The sequence below is a fragment of the Heteronotia binoei genome, chromosome 9 (assembly GCF_032191835.1).
Source record: "Heteronotia binoei isolate CCM8104 ecotype False Entrance Well chromosome 9, APGP_CSIRO_Hbin_v1, whole genome shotgun sequence".
Classification (NCBI taxonomy): domain Eukaryota; kingdom Metazoa; phylum Chordata; class Lepidosauria; order Squamata; family Gekkonidae; genus Heteronotia; species Heteronotia binoei.
In genome coordinates this window covers 63818192-63839624 of record NC_083231.1, presented here as the reverse complement: position 1 = coordinate 63839624, position 21433 = coordinate 63818192, and the positions used below count along the sequence as shown (strand labels likewise).

General features: G+C 45.4%; 1 protein-coding gene across 1 annotated transcript in view; it reads right to left on the bottom strand.

Moving 5' to 3' along the window:
• Positions 1-3915, bottom strand: part of MAML3 (mastermind like transcriptional coactivator 3) — a 478750-nt gene extending 474835 nt beyond the window's left edge. The window contains exon 1 of the mRNA XM_060246734.1: positions 3392-3915. Coding sequence (XP_060102717.1) covers positions 3392-3856 — 465 coding nt within the window. The 5' untranslated portion in view covers positions 3857-3915. The remainder of the gene's footprint in view (positions 1-3391) is intronic.
• Positions 3916-21433: the final 17518 nt, after the last annotated feature.

Genomic DNA, 21433 nt, shown 5'->3' with positions numbered 1-21433 from the left:
TCTAGACCCCTCTGGGGAAGAAAATCGGGCATAAATTAAGAAAACAATTAAAGTATCTTCTCACCGCTCACTAAGGATTTATGAGTCTGCAGTTTGCTTTGCAAAAGGCAAAGGAAGGGGGTGGGAGCGGTCCTATTTCTCAACTCAGTTGATTGACCAACCAACCACTAGGGAGCTGTGTACTCACCGCTGCTCATGATTTTGGGACAAGGAGGGAAACATTTATGTTTCCTAGCCATGAAACCACAGCTTAGAGACATTGGAAAGGCCATATCCATTGGATAAACAACTTCACTTTTTTTTAGGCATGTCTTCTGCACACAAGCAGTACTTCTCTTGACATAGCAACGCTTGTAAAGAACATTTGAACAAAATGCACACTACTATACCATGTTCTATAATGAACAAGTATTCCCAATACGGGATTTTCTGGAAAATCTTAAGACTTCCGTCAGGGAGAAATATTAAATAAGGACGGAGACCTGTAAACCGGATTTCACTCCAAACGCATATAACTGAAAAAGTAAAGTTTTATTCAAAATGAGCCATATTAAGGAAAACCAATCATTCTGATCATAGCAGATGCTAAGAACATTTGTTATTTCTGTGGGAAGTAGCCCACGGTGAGGGGCACCTTCTCAGCACAAATCACTTCCTATTTGTGGCACGAAGATTCAGCAAACAGAACCTAAACCCCGTCTGTATCCTAACACCAGACAAGGAAATCAGGCACAACTCTATCTAAAAAGGAGAGACGTACGCCTTCAACTTTTATTTTTAAATGCCGAGGAGTGAGATATTCCGGCACAAACGCAGCCCGTTGTCCAGGGCGCGCAACAGCTGAGGTACCGCAGCTCCAACGCTGCTCAGGAACGAAACCTTCCGGCGCGACTCGACTCCCGAGACGGCCGGACAAACTTGAGCACCCCAGAGCCTTTTCGGCTTCCTGGGCCGCCCTTTGTCCTTTCCTGGGGCTCCTCCTCGCGCCTCCCTCCCTCCCTCCTTCTCCTGCCTAGCCACCCCTCTGCAGGAGCCCTGGCACGTCTCTCTAGCAGCTCTTTCTCGGTCTGGTCTCCTCCCCTCCTAGTTCTTGGAGAAGCCCCGCCGCCACCGCCGCCTGCACCAGGGGCGTTCCCTTTCGCCGCAGCCTCGTTTTCTCTGCCTAGAACAGGAGGAGGGAGGAGGTTTCCAGCACCTAGCGCCGTCGCGCTGGTTTACAGGAGAGCGTCACTCGCTTGTGTGTTAAGCTCCCCGCCCCCCCGTGCGCGGTCGAGAGGGCAGACAAAGCGCCTCCGCTCTCAGGAGGCGGAGGAAGGTGCTGCACGCTCCGCCTGCGGGTCGCCACAGAGCTGGCCTTTTACGCAGCGGTGGGAGGGACGGAGGCGGCACCACTAAACAGGAGGAGGGAAGCGGAGAGGGCGCGTTTGGCAGAGCCCCCAATCAACAAATTGTCTCTCTCGACGTGGGAGGAGCCGCCGGCAGCAGCAGCAGTCGGGAAGAGGAGGAGGGGGCCGCCAGCCTTCCTCTCCCCCGACCCATCACCGCAGCCCCCCTCCCGAGCTCCTGGGCTGCCTCTGCGGCTGACCCGCCGCCAGCCCACGCCCTCCAGGCCTCCCACCTCAGAGGGGAGGGACGTGTGTGGCTTTGTCAGCCAGGCACCAGCTGGTGTGTGCGTGCGTGCGGCTTTGCGGAGGTGGGCTGGAGAGCTGTTCCACCTCCCTCCCGGCTAAGCAACCGGGCAGCTACCATCCAACACCAGCCCTGGACGGGCGAAAGTAAATGGGCCGCGAAGCCCGCCTTCTCCAGCCGGCGCTTCCCTTGTGAAAGCCGCTGCTGCTGCCTCCGCCTGTGGTTATCTTCCGGAAGCCGTCAGCAGCCCTTACTTGGGCAAACATTTAGTAGCCGGGAGTGAGGGGGCGGGGAAGAGCTGCCTTCCATTAAAAGAGTAATAGGCTGGGGGTGGAATCGCGCATAGTTTAGGTTTATTTTACAGACAGCGTCAGAACCCCGTTTGGATCCCTGTAAAGACCAATTGCTGGAACCGGTGGGCCGTCTTAACAAGCCCGACAGCGAAATTGCAGCCTCAATAAATAACTCCCGACCCTACTGAGATCAGCCCGCAGCACCTCCAGATCTACACCGAGGAAACCAAATCTACGCGCCCCAAACTTGTAAAGGAAGGCAAGAGGGAAGGGCGACTGGCAACAAATCGGGACAACAGTCAGACCTCCGCTTGAGGATCCCTTAGGCGAGGGAAGTCAAACGAGAAAATGCAGGTTACTAATTCCGAAGCCGGAGGAATAGGCTCCCCTAAACGACTGAAGCAGTGAATGTTGACTAGGGACCCTCTCCGTCTATTAGGGGCAATTTTCTTCGAAAGGCGGGTCTGACCCGCCGGCTTTCGATTCTGTTCCGTTCTTTAGCATCGGGACAAGCCTGGATGTAGCCAGAACGCCACTTCCTACCAGAGCTCATTACGCCACCGGTAGATTTAATTCCCACCCCTTTGCTGTTCTCGTCTAAGCCTCTTAAAAGGCCGAGGAAACTTTGGAATAAAAAAAAAAAGTCAGCCCAAGCGCCTGCTGAGTGGCTGGTGCTAGTTTAAAGAGACCTGATTGGGCGGCTCCACGAGATACACGCACGCACAGAGGCTACTAGCCAAGGGAGAACCTGCCCAACTTCTCTTCCTGAGGGCTGTCATCCCCGCTCCGCTCGGCAAAGCCAACCCTCGCGTCCACCACCACACACACACCCCTGGCTGGATTTAAAGACCAGTATTCTGCAGTATTCTTGCAGACACGCGTTTCGTTTATAATGCATATTTCCTCACATACACAAGCACCCGCACGTGTCCCCTTCTCTCTCTCTCCCCCCCTCTCTTTGGAGCAGTAGAACAATATTCCGAATCCCCCAAATGTTCCCTGGTTCTTTTACGCTGCCCCGGTTTTTTTTGTTTGTTTTGTTTTAAAAACCAGCCTTAAAAATCCCATGGGGTTTTTTTGCTCATAGTTGACCGTGGGGGGGCGGAGCTGGTAGGTGGAGTCTCATTACTTTTTTTGAGAGTATTAATTCATGATCGAGAGGGAAAGCTGCCCTCTCTTGCAACAACCTATGTAAGTTAGAGGCGGGCTGGGGGTAATGAGAACGAGCCTGCCTCGGCCACCCCCACTGATTCCGCTCTTCTTCAAATAGTCCACTGGTTTCCCTTATTAGTTATAGGACCAAAGTTTCCTCTCTCCGCCCATTCCCGGGCTTCAGCCAAGCATCCCTCCCAAACTCCTACATCCGTTCAGGCAGGCAGCGAGCGAGCACTCCAAAGGAAAGAGCGCCAGCCCACAGGTGCTCAGCCGCCGCCGCCCCCCCTCTCGCACTCGCCTTCCCGCCCCCTTACCATGATCAGCGTGTGGTTCCTCTGCTCGGCCGTGGCAGACTCGGCATCTTGTGGCTGCTTGCTCGGGTGGTGCTGCTTGCCGCCGCCGCCGCCTCCTGTGCCCGCTTTCTTGGCCCTCTGCTCCAGGGTCCGCTGATAAAGGCTCACCGTGTCCCTTCGCTCGAGCTCCAGCTGCTCGGCCTGGGCTTGCTGGTACCTGTTCTCGCAGTTGACGTGGTGCCTCCTGCAGCCCTCGATCCGCTGCCTCAGCCTCTCCACCACCGTGCTGTGCTTGGGAATGCCGCCGCTCCCGTTCGTGCCGCCGCCGCCGCCGCCGCCGCTATGAGGAGCGCTGTTACCGGGAGGAGGGCCGTGGGGAGCGCTAGTCACGCCGAGACCGGCCCCGACGAGGTTGCTGCTCAGGTTATTGTTGAGGCAAATGCTGCTGCCGTTCGCGGCAGCAGCGGGGGCTGGAAAATCCCCCATCCCTGTCCCCCTGCACACTATTTTGGAAGAACTTCCCCCCCTCCTCTGACACGCGGGCGCCGCACACCAGATACAAACACGAGGGTCCTCCTGACGGGATACTCTTTAGCGGGCCATGGAAACAAGTGGAGCCCAGGCAAATGGGTTTGAAAGCCCCCCTTTTTCTTCCTCGGTTGTAGATCCTCTTCGGCAGAGAGGGAAAGGGCAAAAAACAAAATCTACCCAAAGCAAACCCCGGAAGGTGGTGCTGTGAGGTTATCGCCAGACAATCAACAAACACAGAAGGAATCCCAACAAACTGAGCAGCAGCAGTTCGGTGGCAAACTCCAGGGAGGAGAGCTCGAAGCGTTCTCCCCCCCACCCCTTTATTTCTCGCTCTGTCTCTCGTTAATAATCCATTATTTCCAAAACAAAACCCGGACCGAAAACCCTCTTAGTCGCCCCCATGTATTAAAACCGAGAGAGCGAAGCACGCACCCACATGCGTCCATAGAGAGGGACCTATCCACGCTCACACTTCTCCAGACATACTCACAGACACACACACAGACACCGGTGGGCACGCACGCACACACAACACCGCACTCACACTCCACAGCATCAGAAGGCAGGCACCGTCGCTTTCTTATTGTGTTTTCTTTCCAGGGGAGGAGGGGGGGAAAAGTTTGAGTGTTTATCGTGATCTCCAAAGTACTTTAGCTGCTCAGTTGTATTTCAACAGGAACCTTTAAAAAAAAAAAAGAAGCAAATCCTCAAGGGGGGGGGGGAGTCAGCACGTGAACAATCCGGGGCGCGATCTGCAAAAAGTCGCTCGCTGAAGTCTTTTGCCAGCCGTCCGCCGAGCTGCTACACAGCCAGCCTAGTGCTCTGCTTCGCCTGCTGCTTCTCCGCCTGCCACCATCACAATGATCAAGTGCTCTCCTCCTCCACCTCCTCCTCCTCCATGCCAGCGGAGTGATACCAGGACAAGAGCGCTCAATAAACAGAGCAGAAGCAGCAGCGGCTCCCAGCTCCTCCGGGCCGTGAGGCAGACCCGGGGACAAGGTGCAAAACCCGGCCCGGACCTTTTCGCTGGCAGGAACGGACACGACGATCCCCAACCTTCTTCCCCTTTCCTGATCCCACGACTTGTTACCTTGGGCGGAAAATCAGAAGTGCCAGGACGGAGCAAGAAAGATCCGAAGGGAAGCTGGGGATGTAGTCAACTTTTGACCTGTGCGCGCGCGCGTGTGTAATATGCGTGCCTGTTTGTGTCCGGTTTCCTTATTCAGCGCAAGCCAGGGCTGTGGCTCAGGCGAGCCGAAATTGTTACGTCTTTGATTGTAAGGACTCTGGCGTGACCGCGCAAAAAAGAAGCGGCGGATTGCGTGCGCTCTTCCTTGTTTGCCAATATTTTTTTTCCACGTGGAAAAAGTAAAGGAGGAGAGGCCGTTTTAAAATGACAGCCCCCCCCCCCCGGCCGCCGCATTTCAAAATATCTAGCTCTTACCGCTGGGAGGGTAAGTCCTTGTTCACTGGTTTTTGCTTCAGCTTCTTAGTTTGCTTAAAGAAGATGCCAGTCTTCTTTTTTTAAAAAAAACTTTGGTTTGCGTGCCACTGTTGTTTTCCTTAGCACAAGAAACACTACTGTTAGGCCATGAACATACAAGGCACTTTACAAAGTAACACAACTCCCCCCCACAAAAAAATAGAAACAACAACAAACAGTGCCCTGAGGAACCTTCCTAAATGACTTATAGATGAAGTTTGCCTGTTTCCCCTGAGAAATGCTGACTGGTATATAAACTGTGACATTAGGCAGTCCTCTACTGTTTGCTGGTGGCAGCAATATTTTAAAAAGTAATAAAGAGTTAATTTCATCTGCTAGCAGCTGAAGAAATGCAAGGTGCTGTATACACTTTTTAGCAGATAGCTTATAAAAATGAAGCTCATTTGCCTTTTTTGATCCTGTTTAGTGGCATAACTGCAAAATGAGGATGATTGAAACAAGAATTGGTGGGTGGCATCCAAACAAAGAACTGAACTTTCTATTTTTAAAAAAAACTAGGAATGAAATTTGAGAGGCTGAGCGGAGATACTGTTCCAAGGAGACAGTGAACGTAGCCATTCAGATGGGTGGAATTAAAATTAAAAGGATGGAATTAAAATAAGTACCAGCATCACGTATCAGCCAGAGTGCTGGACAAGGATCTGACAGACCCAAGTTCAAATCCCCACTCTACTGTAAATTTCATTGGATGACCTTGAACAAAATTGTTCACTTTCTCAGCCTCATCCACCACTTCAGGGGGTTGTTGTGAAGGTACAACAGAGGAGAAGAAGTAATTATACTCTGCTCTGTGTAGTAAACATGTACTAAACAAATCAGCTGGATCCAGAACCTGGTGCATGTGGAAAAACATAGTAACATTCTGAACATGAGATAGTGTCCAAACCAGAGGATTTCAATGAGTTTAAGGCTGCAGCCCTAAGCACATACTGGACAGTGATTCTTACCGAATTCTGTGGGCCTTACTGCTGAGTGTCCACTGAAGTCTATATTGGATTGTAGCAATCTACTTCCTGCTTACTCTAGAGTAGCTTTACTCATGTTAGTTGTGCTATCTTAGATTGCTGCCCTGATTGTGGGTTATTTAGTAGCACAAGGTTTGCTTTCTAATATTTTCAATATTGCCTCCAAATTATATTTGCCTAAGGCTAAATAACAAATGCCCCAACTCCAAATATATTTACATCCTGTGTTATCCAGTCACCACCATAGCTACCTCCATGTCTAGGATAAATTGCAATGCACTTTTAGACCCTTTCTCTGTGTTAAAAACTAGCCACTATCATTAGCCACTGTTTTTCCACAAGTTGCTCCCTGCTGTCACCATACTTTGAGAGAAGCATCCATTTGACAAACTAAGTTATGGTCAAATTCAGCAGTGACTGTTTTTGTGTATTAGGTGTACTGGCAATTATTGTGCCTTGGAAGTCTTCAACAGTCTCATTCAGTGGTGCTACCTATTTGTTGTTTAGATGTTAGCAGCAATGTTGATGTGGTTTTGCAACAATATAAAAGCAATAAAGTCCAGGTGGCAAACTAGCAAGGCGTTTTCTATGATACGACACAGGAGGTGAATTCTAAATCAACTATATAAATCATTACTAATCTTTGTTGTTCGTCTTCCACATCATGTTAAAAACCTTTGAAATTTGCATTATGATAGACTGGCATCATTCCCCCCATTTCAGACTAACAATATGCAGACTGTTTGAATAGCTGATGATGGAGGATGTTCCAGAAAAGATTTATTTGGGTGCTTCACTCTATTCTCTCTCTCTTTAAGCCTATCGATTTCAGTACATGAAGGATTTCAGGAGCAAAGGAAAGGCCCAGTGTGAACGTTTTTTATTGTGTGGCTAACTGGATGGCATTCATTTAATAAGTCTTATAGCAAAATTACAGTTAAATAGGCTGGAGACCAGGTGTGAATGGGTTTCACTTAGCTTTTGACAAGCATTTTGTGTGTTTCTTTTGCAGTGCCCCCTAGAGCTGGGTAGCTAGTTTGTGAAAAATGCAAAAGAAATTAATATCGATTATACACCAACTGTCATAAAGCCTAGAAATACAACACTGGTTGCTTTTACATCTGGGGAAGAGAAGAACATGTCTGCATTATTCACCGCAATATATCCATTTGTTTTCTAGTGTAATCTGACATCATTTATTTCCATAGTTCAGATAAAGAAGCACACACCATTCACATAGACTTTAATAATATTCAGAAATGATTATTGCTCTGTGCATTTTTTAAAAAGGAAAGCTATGTACAAATATATAACAGTGGCATCTGTCTTTTCTCCTTCTCATTGGTGCCACAGGCCAGAAACAGAATCAGTGGAAGCAAGTAGATTGTCATTCATTTAATTAGGTCTAATCTGAATAAAACTCAACGTTTGTGCATGAATTCCTGTATTGCACTGTATAGTGGATTCCAGATGAGAGATTCACTCACAGACTGCTTAAAATTTAATGCCTGAATTGATGACATGTGGATCTTTGCTCCATGTGTTAAAATTAACTCATAACTGCGGTGACAGACAGGGGACAGGAGCTATGTGGGGGTGCTAGCTAAACAGAGACCCTCTGGGGGACTAATGGCTTCACATAAGTCTGTTCTGTTCTTGGATAGACCTGTAACATCACCTAGCAACATCAGAAGCTTGAGGATATCACAAGGTATACACAGCAGTTTATAAAAATCCAGTTTAGCAGAAATAAAAACAACCCCCCCATCCCTCCGGTAAGGTCAGAACTCTCCTGAAATTAGCCTAAAATGGATGGAGGAGTCAGTGGCTAAACAATCAATGACAATCAAAACAAACAACAAAACAGATAGCTAGGCCTCTCTGCAGACTGAGACTGTGATCATATGACATCACATTCCCTTGGGTATAAGTTCCATTAGCAGAATGAGCAACCTTAGCCTTGAAGAAATGTCTTCCTCAGCTTAAGGGACCTTCCTCCAACTTAGTAGCTCTTCTAGTGGCTTTTCAGTTCCTTGGCCTATGGAAAACCTCAGTCTTAGATTAGTGGAATGGAGGAATTTCCCATGGAAAAACTGCCACCCCACATATGTAAATGTAGGCTGTTTTATCTGTAGTTGTCAAGGTGGTTGTTGTGCTATAAATCCAGTGGTTTTTCATGTAAAGAGAAAGTTGCCAAAATTCATATATAAGGTTGCACCACTTTCCACTAGTCCCCCCCCCCTCAGTATTTGGAAGAGCCCTGAAAGAGGTGCCAGTAAGTGCCATCACACATACATCCCCCGCTCCTGCAAAAATCAGTCATGCTAGATGGGCTAACTGTGGGTTAAACTAGTGACATAGCCATGATAGTAACATTAAAAACTAGTGACATAGCCATGATATTTCATTGGTGCAGAGGGGGGGCCCTTTTCCTTCTCTTCAGTCTTCTGCCTCTTACTTGCAGTTACATGCTGGCTTCCTCACCACCACAACATTGCTATCCTAAGGTAATGAAAATTGACTGGGTTTCTAGGGACTTAGAAACATAATTTCTGAAGGTAAAAATCTTCATTCCCAAACCACTTGTTTGATTTAATGTGTATGTGTGAATATGCACATGTGAACACATGCACTCAGTTTTCTGTGTATGAAGCTTACTTTATTTATATACCACATTTCTCCCTAATGGTGATACAAAGTGCCTTACAACATTCTCCCCTTCTCCATTTTATGAAGATTCACTGCAGAGAGGGAAACCACAACACACCCCTATTTATGTAAGATTTTAAACCCCAATTTCCACTGCCATTGGCTTATTTCTCAATTATCTCCCTCATTGGCTAGATAGCCAGTTCTACTCATGTTATTTGGATAAGGTTTCAGTCTTGCAGAAAGAATACAGGATACTCAGACAGAAGTCTCTTGGTAGACCTAAAGCAGTTCTTGGGGAAAACACTACATTTATAGAACATATTAGAGGCCTGAACTGCAAAAAAGAGATGAAGTACATGACTGTCATAACAGAGATCTGCCTAATTAAGAAGGTTCTGTTTTAATGTTGATATCTACAGAAACCCAACTGGGAGTAGCATTTAGAAGAAAACAACCAAAAGGCATCAGCAATACTCTCACAAAATGCAGCCTAAGTGTATTCTAAATAATTATGCTGTGATTCTTGCAAATAATGTCCATTAAAAAACCCTCTAATCTACCTTGCTTGAATGCTCCTCCCCCCCCTTCTTGAGTTGATCCCCACACACTTTCAAAGGACTTGTGCATTCACAATTAAAATGAGATGTTTCAAGTTTACATGCTACTTTTCTGTCTGTACAGTTGATGACATTCATCATTGTCTTATTAGGCAGGCAGCCAGGAGCTGCTAGTGGTGCATTCTCCAGATTTACAGGATTACTGGCAAAACCCAATATGCTCCAAAGTAAGGGCAGGCACATATCATTTCCAAAAGGGTACATTTTGAATCTATGTGCTGTTTTTTGCATACAGTTTGTGGCATCTGTTGTTACTCTGAACAGCTAACCAATAGCTGCTGTTATTGCATGCTAAGATTCATGAGGAAGTTATCCTGATGTATTTATAAACTGTGCATTGTATGGTTGCCTCAAAAATACAATGCTTTCCCTTGCTGGATTGCCAGCTCTAGGTTGGGAAATTCCTGGACATTTGGGGATGATGGCTTATGGGGAAAGGAGGGAGCGAAAGCCATAGCATCTACCCTCCAAAGCAGGCATATTCTTCAGGGGAATTTATCTCTGTAGTCTGGGGAACAATTGTATTTCTAGAAAATCTCCAGGCCTCACCTGGAGGTTGACAACCATAAATCACAAATCCCAAGGGAGAGTATGAGAATATATATGTGCAAAATATTTGCAATCCATTGGGACCAATCCTGCACATACCATAAAAAGTGAGCATTTTTTAAAATGTTCAAGGATGCTTCTTGTAATTTATGCTCAAATTATGAGTCAAACAGAGGAGCGTTCACACATCAGTAGTTCTAATGATAGCCTCTGAGCAAAAGGTAACTAATCTCAGTGTTTAATCACTTGTATACAAGTTAATTTGTTAGATTTTCACTATTAAAAAGGTGGAATGATCAAAATCTAAAGTAAGGCAATGTTTAGCTAATATGGAAAGGTATAAATATTATTACATTTATTAGCCCCAGTTGTGAAATCACACTGACCCATGACAGAGAGCTGATGCAACACTAAGAGTGTAGCCACAAAATTTTTCAAGTAAAGTCTGATCTAAGTGGACCTAAGCAAGTTCATATTCCCTCTGCTGCTTTCTGTAATATAATAATATTGTCCTAAACTACAAAGTTATTGTGGGAACAGTCATAAGCAGGTCTACTCAGAAGTGAGTTCCAGTTATTCAACCAGGTTTATTCCCAGGAAATATTATTAGAACTGCAGTTTATATTAACTGCACCTGAAATGTGATATATGCAAATGTCAAGTATGCCTGTCCTAGATCATTTCAGGCCCAATGGAGACCAATTCTTACTAAGCTACTCTGGACTTTACCACTGCAAGAGGAGACAGATATGATGTAATGCTCCTACACATACATCCTTCTTCTTGGCAAACTGTCTTGTTTATTTAGCAAATATTTATGGGCAGGATAATCTCATGCTGCCATAGACTGGAATTACACTGATATAACTGATGTATGCTCCCCCAGTAGCAAAGACAAGGACACAATATAGCAGTATTTATAAAGGCAATACTAGTGGTCACTCCCATAGTGATCCTTGCAATCAGAACATCATTCCTGACAATGTCTCCCTCATTAGATATACTTGGAAGGAACCAATTAACACATAGCAGTGACAGCAGTATTATGATACTGCCACCATCCATTGTATAACATATGAACTTGAACATATGAAGCTGCCTTATACTTTTCCCATTTCCCTAATGCTAGAATTCAGTCACACTTAGGGTCCCAAGTTGAAGCCCAATGGAACAATGCTGACTCAGCAGACAGCTATCAACTTCTAGGAAGAAGGACTGTACACACGTAGGGCTACATACTGCTGGATAGTGTCCTGTGATCACAGTCACATGACCTCATCACTCTGACAGCAGATGACAGTAGATGATCTAGGATGCAGTAACTTCTAAGCTACTCAGTTACTGACAGTATAGATGTACAAGGATGGATTGGAGGAAAAAGCCCCCTACTTCTCATACATATGGACATCGTGATCACCAGTATGGTTGCCAGGGTGCCTGGAGTTTTGACTCTCACACATCTGCTCTAAGAAGTGGACTTTGCTTACAGTTTCTAAGGCTTAGGTGGATACTATAAGCCACAGCTTTGCAGCAGCATTCTACAAATGAGCTGCCAGCTACTCCTTGTGTGCCCAGTCTTGGCCACTGCAGTGGCAGAAGCCACACCACCATGAACTGTACAGGCAAGCAGTTTCTAGCCTGTTTTCCATGAACCAAGGGCTAACACCACTCGTAGCCATCTTCCTGCCAGACTGGACTTCATTCCTTCATAGTGGAAGGCTCACGTACACACCCTGTGTCACCCTTGGCTCGCAAGCAACCCATCTGCCCCATGAATGGATTAACAGCTCAACTAATGTTCCTGATTGCCGGGCAATACCCTAAACAATAACTCCTGCCCAGAAGATGATGAGAAAAGAGGAAGAACTTCTCCATCAACCAAGTCTTTTGTCTTACCCGGGTGATACCTAGGTCAATATTTGATTCCCTATTGTCACCTTCCCAGATAAGCCCACTTAACCTTAAGTATCCAGCCATTCCCATTCTTACCCCAGTCTAACACCTTGGAGCCGCCTCAGGCCATATTGCAACTTGGAAATTTCCAGGTTCACAGGACTAAGGTGAAGTTCATTGGTCAAAGCAAACACCCAATTGGATGTCACCAAAGGACTCACCATTGGCTCTGCTAATGTCCAGCCTTCATGGTCATCACAGAGCCTCCCATCTCTCCTCCCCATCACCTCCCATCCCCTAAGGGGCCTAAGGGAGCCTATTTAACCTCTGACCCAACTCCACTCATGTGTGCATCTAACAGTATCCCAGGTCCGCTGTCTAGATCCATCCCCAATTCTGGCCACAGTTTTGGGTCCATTTCCCCTGTCCTCTTATGTCGCCATTGGAACCTTCCTCGAAGACTACGATGGTAAATATTACCCTGTCTGTTTACCCTTATATGTTCCCCTATCAATCTATCTGTGTTTCTTAAGCCTGTGTGAATGTGTGATTGTATTGTATTTTTATCTTGTGTGGAAGAACTATTATTCTAAATAAATTACAATTGGTTTTTATTAAATTAGAGTCCTTTTTATTGAGCATTTACCCTCTGGATGGTTGAGCCTGGTATAAATTGGTAAAAAGATTCCTAGTGAGCCAGGTACCCACCTAACTAATTCCCCAACCTCGTTTTGAGGGCATTTGGCTTAACAGGATGACCAACCTCAAGATGCTGCCTGCACAAACTGACGTCTGCAATATCTCATATTTTGCCCTGGCTGTTTCATTCTACCTCCTCATGTTCTTTTGGTCATTATCAGGGCTTTTTAAAAAAAAAGCCCAGAAGGAACTCATTTGCATATTAGGCCACACCCCCGATGCTAAGCATGCCGGGACTGCATTCCTATGCATTCCTGCTCCAAAAAGCCCTGCATATACCAGCTACTTGCTACTTAAAAGCTACATTACTGAACTATGCAGTAGCCTAATATGCAAATGAGTTCCTGCTGGACTTTTTCTACTAAAAAAAGCCCTGTGTGAAACAATGGTGATGTCAGGGTGTGGCCTAATATGCAAATAAGTTCCTGCTGGGCTATTTCTAAACAAAAATCCTGTGTGAAACAATGGTGATGTCAAGGTGTGGGGCCCAATATACAAATGAGTTCCTGCTGGGCTGCTGGATGTCTCCTCCTCCCAAGATGCCCTCCTGTCCCAGGGCTTTTTTTTCTCCCAAGCAGGAACGCACAGGAACGCAGTCCCGTCTGGCTTGGTATCCGGGTGTGTGTGGCCTGGTATGCAAATGAGTTCCTGCTGGACCTTTTCTACAAAACAGCCCTATGCTAAACAATGGTGCCATCAGGGGGTGTGGCCTAATATTCAAATAAGTTCATGCTGGGCTTTTTCTACCAAAAAAGCCCTATCCTGTCCTATCAGATATTCCAGGGCTTTGGTGGGATAGGCTACTAGCCCTCAGTCCCTGCCCCTGCTTTTCCTTGGCCCTTTCAAGCCCAGGCCTCTTGGACCGGGCTTCTGTTGGCCTTATTGATCCTGGTGCAGGTTTCTCTGACCCCACCCTGGCTTCTATCTCAGCTTGCCTTTATACAGGCCACTCTAGCCCCACCTTGGCTTCTGCCTAGGCTTGCCTTGGTGCAGGCTGCTCTGGCCCCACCCTAGCTTCCGATGAGGCTGTGGAGGCTGCCATCTTCTCTCAGCCACTCCAGTGTTGGGCTCCAGCTGGTTTCTCCGCTTGCACCTGAAGCTGAAGTACCAGGAAAGGGCCCTGTGTTGTCATCTGGGAGACTGCCAGGCTCTCTGTCAGCAGGGGTGGGGCCACTGGGAACTGCAGTTCCTGTGGCAGCAGTAGAAGGTCTGGTCCTGAGTGCGGCGGTATCGCCAGGCACATGATGCGACGGCATAGAAATTTCTCAAATAAATAAACTATCAAAATAGAATAGGTACTGAAAGGAACACAGATGGGCCCAAGGCAGTTCACTTCACTACGTATGCTCTAATCTACATCACCACTTCTGCATTAAGCTCTGAGCAGGGATAGAATTGACCTTTGAGAGAATTTAAGATTCCAATGCGCTATCCTGACTATAATCCCAACTCTATCGAATATTACATCTTGCACTGGCACTCTTACACTAATGTACAATTATTCTGGCACAGTTATTAGTTTTAGGGTTGCCAGTTCCAGGTTGGGAAATACCTGGAAATTGAGGGGGGGTGGAGCCTGAGGATGATGGAGTTTGGGGACAGGAAAACCTTCAATTGGGTATAATGCCACAGAGTCTGCCTTCCAAAGCAGTAATTTTCTCAAGGTGAACTCTGTCACATGGAAATCAGTTGTAATAGCAGAACATCTTCAGGCATCACCTGGAGGCTGGCAACCCTAACTGGTACATACTGCAAAGCAGGTGTCAAGTAGCATCTTTAAGACCTACAAACTTTTATTCAGAATGTAAGCTTTCGTGTGCATGCACATACACACTTCAGACAAATGTAGTACATACTACATCAGTGAATCCTTATGTTCCACTTGTACAAAGAGATGCAGCAGCATTCTTTTCTTAGTCAACACGTATGGATGGATTGGGTTGAACTGTTATATCATTTTTCTATTTTGTCCAAGACAAGCATTATCAGATGGCAATATCAAAGGTGATTTCTGATTGCACCCAGAAAGAGCACACTTAATGGCCCAGACATACTCCTAAATCTTCTGAAAAGAACAACTATGGAATGGGAAAGGTTAATAAAAGTCTAGCAAACCAGATAAGGGTTGTATTCAGGCATTACTTATAATAATTGAACTAAGAAGAAAACTGAAAACTAAATGCTAAATCCTGCTGTACAACAATATTGAATATCTTTTGAGTTTCATTTTAAATTAGAGGATAGACAAAGATTACAAACATTCATTACTGAAATATCAAGACAGTATATCTTTCTGTGCATGAATGAACAAATACATTGCACAGGATTTAGGGAAGATGTATTTGTCATCTAGGAACATTCTAAAGAAGATTATTTGGAAAGTAAGATACTGCCATTATTTCAGGAAACAGAATGAGTTTCAGTTTGGTTTATGCATTTAATCAATGGAGATTTTAATTTTTAAACTGAACAGTAAGCTCTTGTCCCCCTGATTCAAAACATGTAATGGGACCAGAAATCCCCCTAATAGAAGAACTTTTTTTTTTTCTGTGTAAGCATGCTGAGGACTGGCTGTAGTCAAGAAGCTGTAGGGAGAATATGGGAACCTCTACATAGACTGGCACCAGTTCCTGTTTCATCCTAATATCTGCTAATTTACTAGACAACATTCACAGTGTCAGTATGTAGATAAACAAAGCTATACAACTTACTGCATGCCAGAGAATCAAATGCTGCCTGACAGGTTGCAAATTACTATTGTTAAGACAGTTTCAATACACATAACACAAGAGATTAACCTTCAGCATACTCCCTTGGTAAAAAAGCTTTATCAAGCATTCTGCAATAATTAAGGTGCTTATATAGCACAGGCAATGGATAACACAGCTTGGGCCATTTTAACTGGAAGGCTAACATAGCATCTATAATTCAGTGTTAACTATTCAGCCTGACAAGGAGACAAAAAAGACATATGAAGAAAAATGAGACATTTGGCTACATACTGAGGAATATTCTGTAAAGGCTGCTTGTGTAGCACTCCTTGGCCTCTGGCCTCGCTAGTCAAACTGATAAGGATAATTTCAGTAACCCATGAAATATTTGTTTGGGAATTCCTTTCAGTCAGGATTCATGGGATTGGAGGGCAAAAAGAACATGCAGTAAGCCATGAATCATCATTAGCCACACTTTATACAGCATCTTTACAATCTTCTATCTTCACAAAAAGCCCTGCAAAATGTATTGTTATAATGAGGGCTGTCACCCAATTAAAGACTTTTTAAAAACTTGAGTAAGCATCCATCTGCAGCAAGTAAAAATCATAGACAATATACATATATTTACTTGCAATATAGCAACATGAAGTCAAAGGCTTTTGGCTTCTGCCCTGGTAAACTGTGGCCCCTTCAGTCCCTTTTCTTTTCATTTTGAGGATTCCTTGTGAAAATGTTGTTAGTGGGAGTCATAGAGTTGTCATTGATTTATCAGAATTGAACTTCACTGAATTTCTCGGAGGGAGAGTTTAGATGGCAAGATGGCTGTTTTCTTGCCCCTCATTCACATCCATGCAGATTCATTCACTTTACGTCTAAGCTGTCATGCAGCCTGGCATTTCATGCATTCCTGCAGTTGTCAGATAAATGAATTACATATGAATTGTATGTGATTCCTTTATCAGAATTTAGCTTCATTGAATTTTTCTGTGGAGGGGTAGGTAGGAGTGTAGCTGTATCTTGCCCTTCATTCACATCCTTGCAGATACATACACTCTAAGTCTAAACTGCCATGCAGCCTGATGTTTCACAGTTGTCAGAGTCTATTTTGAACTGTTGCACAATAATTCAACTGTAACCTGACTAGATCACTGCGTACTGTCACTAGCTTTGGGCAGTCATCCTTGGTATAGGAATAGGAATGTTGCATGAGTGCCCCTGTTTTCATCTATGAAATGTGGGAGACTGCCTTATAAGAATCTTCCAGTAGTCCACACAGCGAACAGGAAGAATCAACAGGGAACTGTAGTCTTGGCTTAAGTGGTGAAAACCCATATGTGAGAAAGGTACATAAAACCTGTGGAATATGGTTGCTTCTTTTTAGGTCATGCCAGACTTGTGCATGTATATCCCATCATTCTGTGTATGCATCTTCTAAATGGGATTGGAGAAATAATGGCAGCCATTACTGATTTCCCTCCCCCTCAAGAATCTCCTAATAAGAGCTTCAGTGCACCCAAGGGTACTATTGCCCCAGCTTGGGAACTACTGCTGATCATTACTTAGATATGGTCAGAGAAAAGAATACACTCACGTATATATTTATTTGATCCTGTTTCAGAAACCTATATGAGTACAAGACTTTCCAGATAACTTCCATACAAAAGTCTTGCACTGAACAGTAACTACCGTATATACTCGAGTATAAGTCGACCCAAATATAAGCCGAGGCTTCTAATTTTACCCCAAAAATCTGGGAAAACTTATTGACTCGAGTATAAGCCGAGGGTGGGAAACGCAGCAGTTACTATTCCTGTGGCAGGTAAGGCCACAATGCTGCTTGCAATGAAAGATGAGGAGTCCCAGCACGACCCCTCCCCCTTCACTGAGGAGAGCAGGGGGCGGCGGCTGCTGATGCTCCTCCTGCGGCCGCTCCACAACCACTCCGTTCATCCATCCATCCCACACTCTCTTCCTTTGCCCCCCACCGCCGCTCACCATCGCTGCGCTTGATCTCCACATAGATCCCTATCTGGATCTTGCCGAAGTTGGCCGCTGCCATCGCGTCATAGAGGGGGGAAGGAAGGGAGGCGAGCTTGTGATCGGGGCGCAGCCGGGTGAAGGGGGAAAAAAGGGGAGGGAGGTGGCAACAGCGGCAGCAGCGGCAGTTTCTACGGGGAAGCGGGGAGGGGGAAAGGGAGGAGGAGAAAAAGGCGCCGGCCGGATACAACAGTCGCCGGGAGCTGCTGCGGCTGCGCACAACGTGGAGGCGTCACGGCAGGACCGGCTGAAGGAGTGGGAGGAGCAGCAGCGGTGGGTCTCCCTTGGCGCCCGCTGAGGAGGAGTTTGAGTGTGAGGTGATTGGGGTTGAGGCCGCCGCCATCGCCTTTCCCCCGCCTCACAGATGGAGCAGCTCTTGCCACCTCCCCAATTTGCCCTTCTCTCCGGTTAATCCCGCTGTTGTGCAGCGCTTCCTTGACGGTCTGTCTCTCCGGGCTTCACAGCCTCAGAGGATGCCGACAGAAGGTTATTATTAGCACGGCGTTAAAAGGGAGTGATCAGCCGAAGGTTGCCAAATGAGGGAGACGACAGGGAGAGTTGAACTCCAGCTTTAGCGGTCCTTGGAATTCCGGGGATGCGGGCGGAATAGTGACTCGAGTATAAGCTGAGGAGGGGTTTTTTCTGCCCAAAATTTGGGCAGAAAAACTAGGCTTATACTCGAGTATATAGGGTACTTGTTTATTTTATAAATATGAGAGACTCCTTTAAATATACATAAAGCAATTTACCACAAAAAAAACCCCCTTAACACGGACAGAATTCTATTCTAGGCATGTTGTTCTGTGAAACAACCCCACCCCCACTCCAAGTAATGTGTTTTTAACAAACAGAACCAATAAAATCTCTCAAAATATCAACCACCAGGAGTTCCCCAGAATTCTGCATAAGCCTGAATGGATGCTAAATACCAAAAAAAGGGAGGGGGAGTAACATGATGGAAAAGTCAGAGTAAAGTTAGTTTTCTGAAGAAGGAGATCAGTAGGCCTCACAGACGTAATTGGATTAGATGGTGAAAGATACAAATCAGTTTTCAAACTGCACCAGCAATTTCTGGGAAGAAAAAAAAATGAATCTTTACTTTTAAAAATATAAACACCCACAGTTCATAAGAACCTACCCCAGCTGAATTTGGAACAGAAAGGTAAACATAGCTTTGCCCAGGGCTTTTTTGTAGAAAAAGCCCCGGCAGGAACTCATTTGCATATTAGGCCACATCCTCTGTTGCCAAGCTAGCTAGAACTGTGTTCCTGCTCAAAAAAGAAAGAAAGGAAAGAAAAAGCCCTGGCTTTGCCTGTTCAGGTGTATTCAATGGTCTTATTCCATGAAAACAGTTTTTAAGATTACACTATATGCAGGGCTTTTTTGTAGAAAAAGCCCAGCAGGGACTTATTTGCATATTAGGCCACGCCCCCTGATGACAAGCCAGCCAAAATTGCATTTCTGTGCGTTCCTGCTTTTTTTTTTTTTTTAAGCCCTGACTATATGTTACTAATTGACAATGCAAACCTCTACACCAGGGGTGTCAAACATGTGGCCCAGGGGGCAAATCAGGCCCCCAGAGGGCTCCTATAAGTCCCCCAAGCAACTGGCTGTTGTCTGCTTCCTTCTCCCTCTCTCTTGCTTCGTTCTGTATCACAGCTTGCTTTGCCAGGCTTGCTCAATCGCACAGCAGAGCTACTGAGCAAAGCCCCTCTTCTATTGGCTGAGGATCCTTCCCCTCCTGGTCCCCTGGGGAAGGAAGAAAAGAGCCAGAACTTCCTTTGCCCAGTTCCCTGGATCACAGGGGAGAGATACAAAGAAAGCACCATTAAGACCAACAAGTGCTAATGTTCTAAGCATGTTTTATTTTAAGATTTTAAAAAATCTTTGTGTTTTTCTGTGTCCTTTATAAAGTTTATATCTCTGTTACCTGGCATTACATTTTATGATATCCATGGCTCAGCCTGACAAGGTGTCATTTATATCAGATCTGGCCCTCATAACAAATGAGTTTGACACCCCTGCTCTACACAGTTATTCTAGTCTAAACCTAAACTGCAGTGATTCTACTGTAAACTGAGTTCAGTCAGCTCTTAAATAAGCAAGAAGAAACAGTCACAAACAGCACAGGCAACTTCACTCAATATCACTGTGGCTAGAGGACAGATAGAGGAGAGTCAGCTGGAGATCTGCTGTGGCATGTTTCATTGTTGTTTTCTCTCCCCATTCTGCTCTAGCAACAGGTTTTACCATAGGGATACCAAATAGAAAGACCAAGTCTCCCACTATTGCTTCCTGCCAAGTCTGCAAGAAATTCTCAAAAAAAAAAAAGTGTCATGGTAGTAGTAACCCTGCAGTGTTACTTCCAGTCACATGACATGACTAGAAGTGATGTCATGCATTGCTGCAATACTCTAGCAAACCTGAAACTTTCTGTGGTTTTCCCATAGAGATTTGGGGGAATTGCTAGAGTAAGCATGTGACTTCACCTCCAGTTACTCAACTGGAAGCGGTGCTGGGGCATTGTGAGATGCTGTGTGAAGCCAAATCCTGCTCCCAATGCTTCAGCATGGGTTGTCAGCCCTCATTTGGTAACCCTAGTACCAAGGGATACAGTAACACTGCTCTGTGCTCATAGTGAATCACAATGAACTGCAATTTCAATTTTTGGAGAGGTGGAATTGAATAGTGGCTGAAAGACTAAGCTACAAATCAAACAGTCTCTGGTTTAGCTCTTGCCTTTGTCACAAAGTCATTAGGTAAGCTACTGTTCCTCAGGTTTCTGTCATTCTGTGACATCTATACATGTGTGAACCAGATACCAATATCCAATACTACGGCCTGCCAAGGAGCTTCCTATGCCTCGAATCCTGCACCAGTTTTTAGTGTATAGAAGAAGAACCTTTAACATTTCTGCTCAGAGGCATCATATGTTGCATAATTCCTTTGTCTGTAGTTAGTCTTGTTTAGGAACATGATTATGAAAACATCTGAATGCAGAGTACAGAAGAAAGGCAGAGCAGTAGCGGAGAAAGTCAGAGTATATCATCCCCAAATAATGAAAATATTGAACTGTCAGAGTTAATTATTTTTCTTGAGTCTTGAACACAGTGTTGTTATTAAATAAGCAGTCCATTAGAATGTGGGTGGGCTCTGGAGCTTTAGTTATGCTTGCTAAATCCTTAGCAGGAAGATGCAAAACGGAGGGGGGAAGGGGGGTAGATTCTCCACATTTTTAATTCTTTAAGACAGAAAGAGTGATTATTTGGCAGGACCACCTAATAATGTATCAACATATAGTTCATATTATATGTAGAAGTTCAGTCTTCTATAGTTAATGTTTCCCCACTGCAGATTCTGATTTTTCACCTTTTGTCATGCTGAGTACACTTAGTTGGTCTTAGTTTCTAAAAAGAGAATGTTCAGAATTTATCTGCAGTTTATCTAAAGGACTTCAGTCCTTTAAGCCCTGCCTTCTAATCTTAAATGGGTGACTGTTTCAGAGAGTAGCCGTGTTTGTCTGCAGAACAGCTAGATTATGAGTCTAGTAAAGGTAAAGGTAGTCCCCTGTGCAAGCACCAGTCGTTTTCGACTCTGGGGTGATGTTGCTTTCAAAATGTTTTCACGGCAGACTTTTTATGGTCTGCCATTGCCTTCCCCAATCATCTACATTTCCCCCCCCAGCAAGCTGGGTACTCATTTTACTGACCTCGGGATGATGAAAGGCTGAGTTGACCTGGTGCTACCTGAATCAGCTTTCACTGGAATCGAACTCAGGTCGTGAGCAGAGGGCTCTGACTGCAGTACTGCAGCTTTACCACTCTGCGCCACGGGGCTCTATGACTCCAGTAGCAACATAGAAATTAGAGTGATTATATACTCTGCAGTCAAAGATGGAGAAG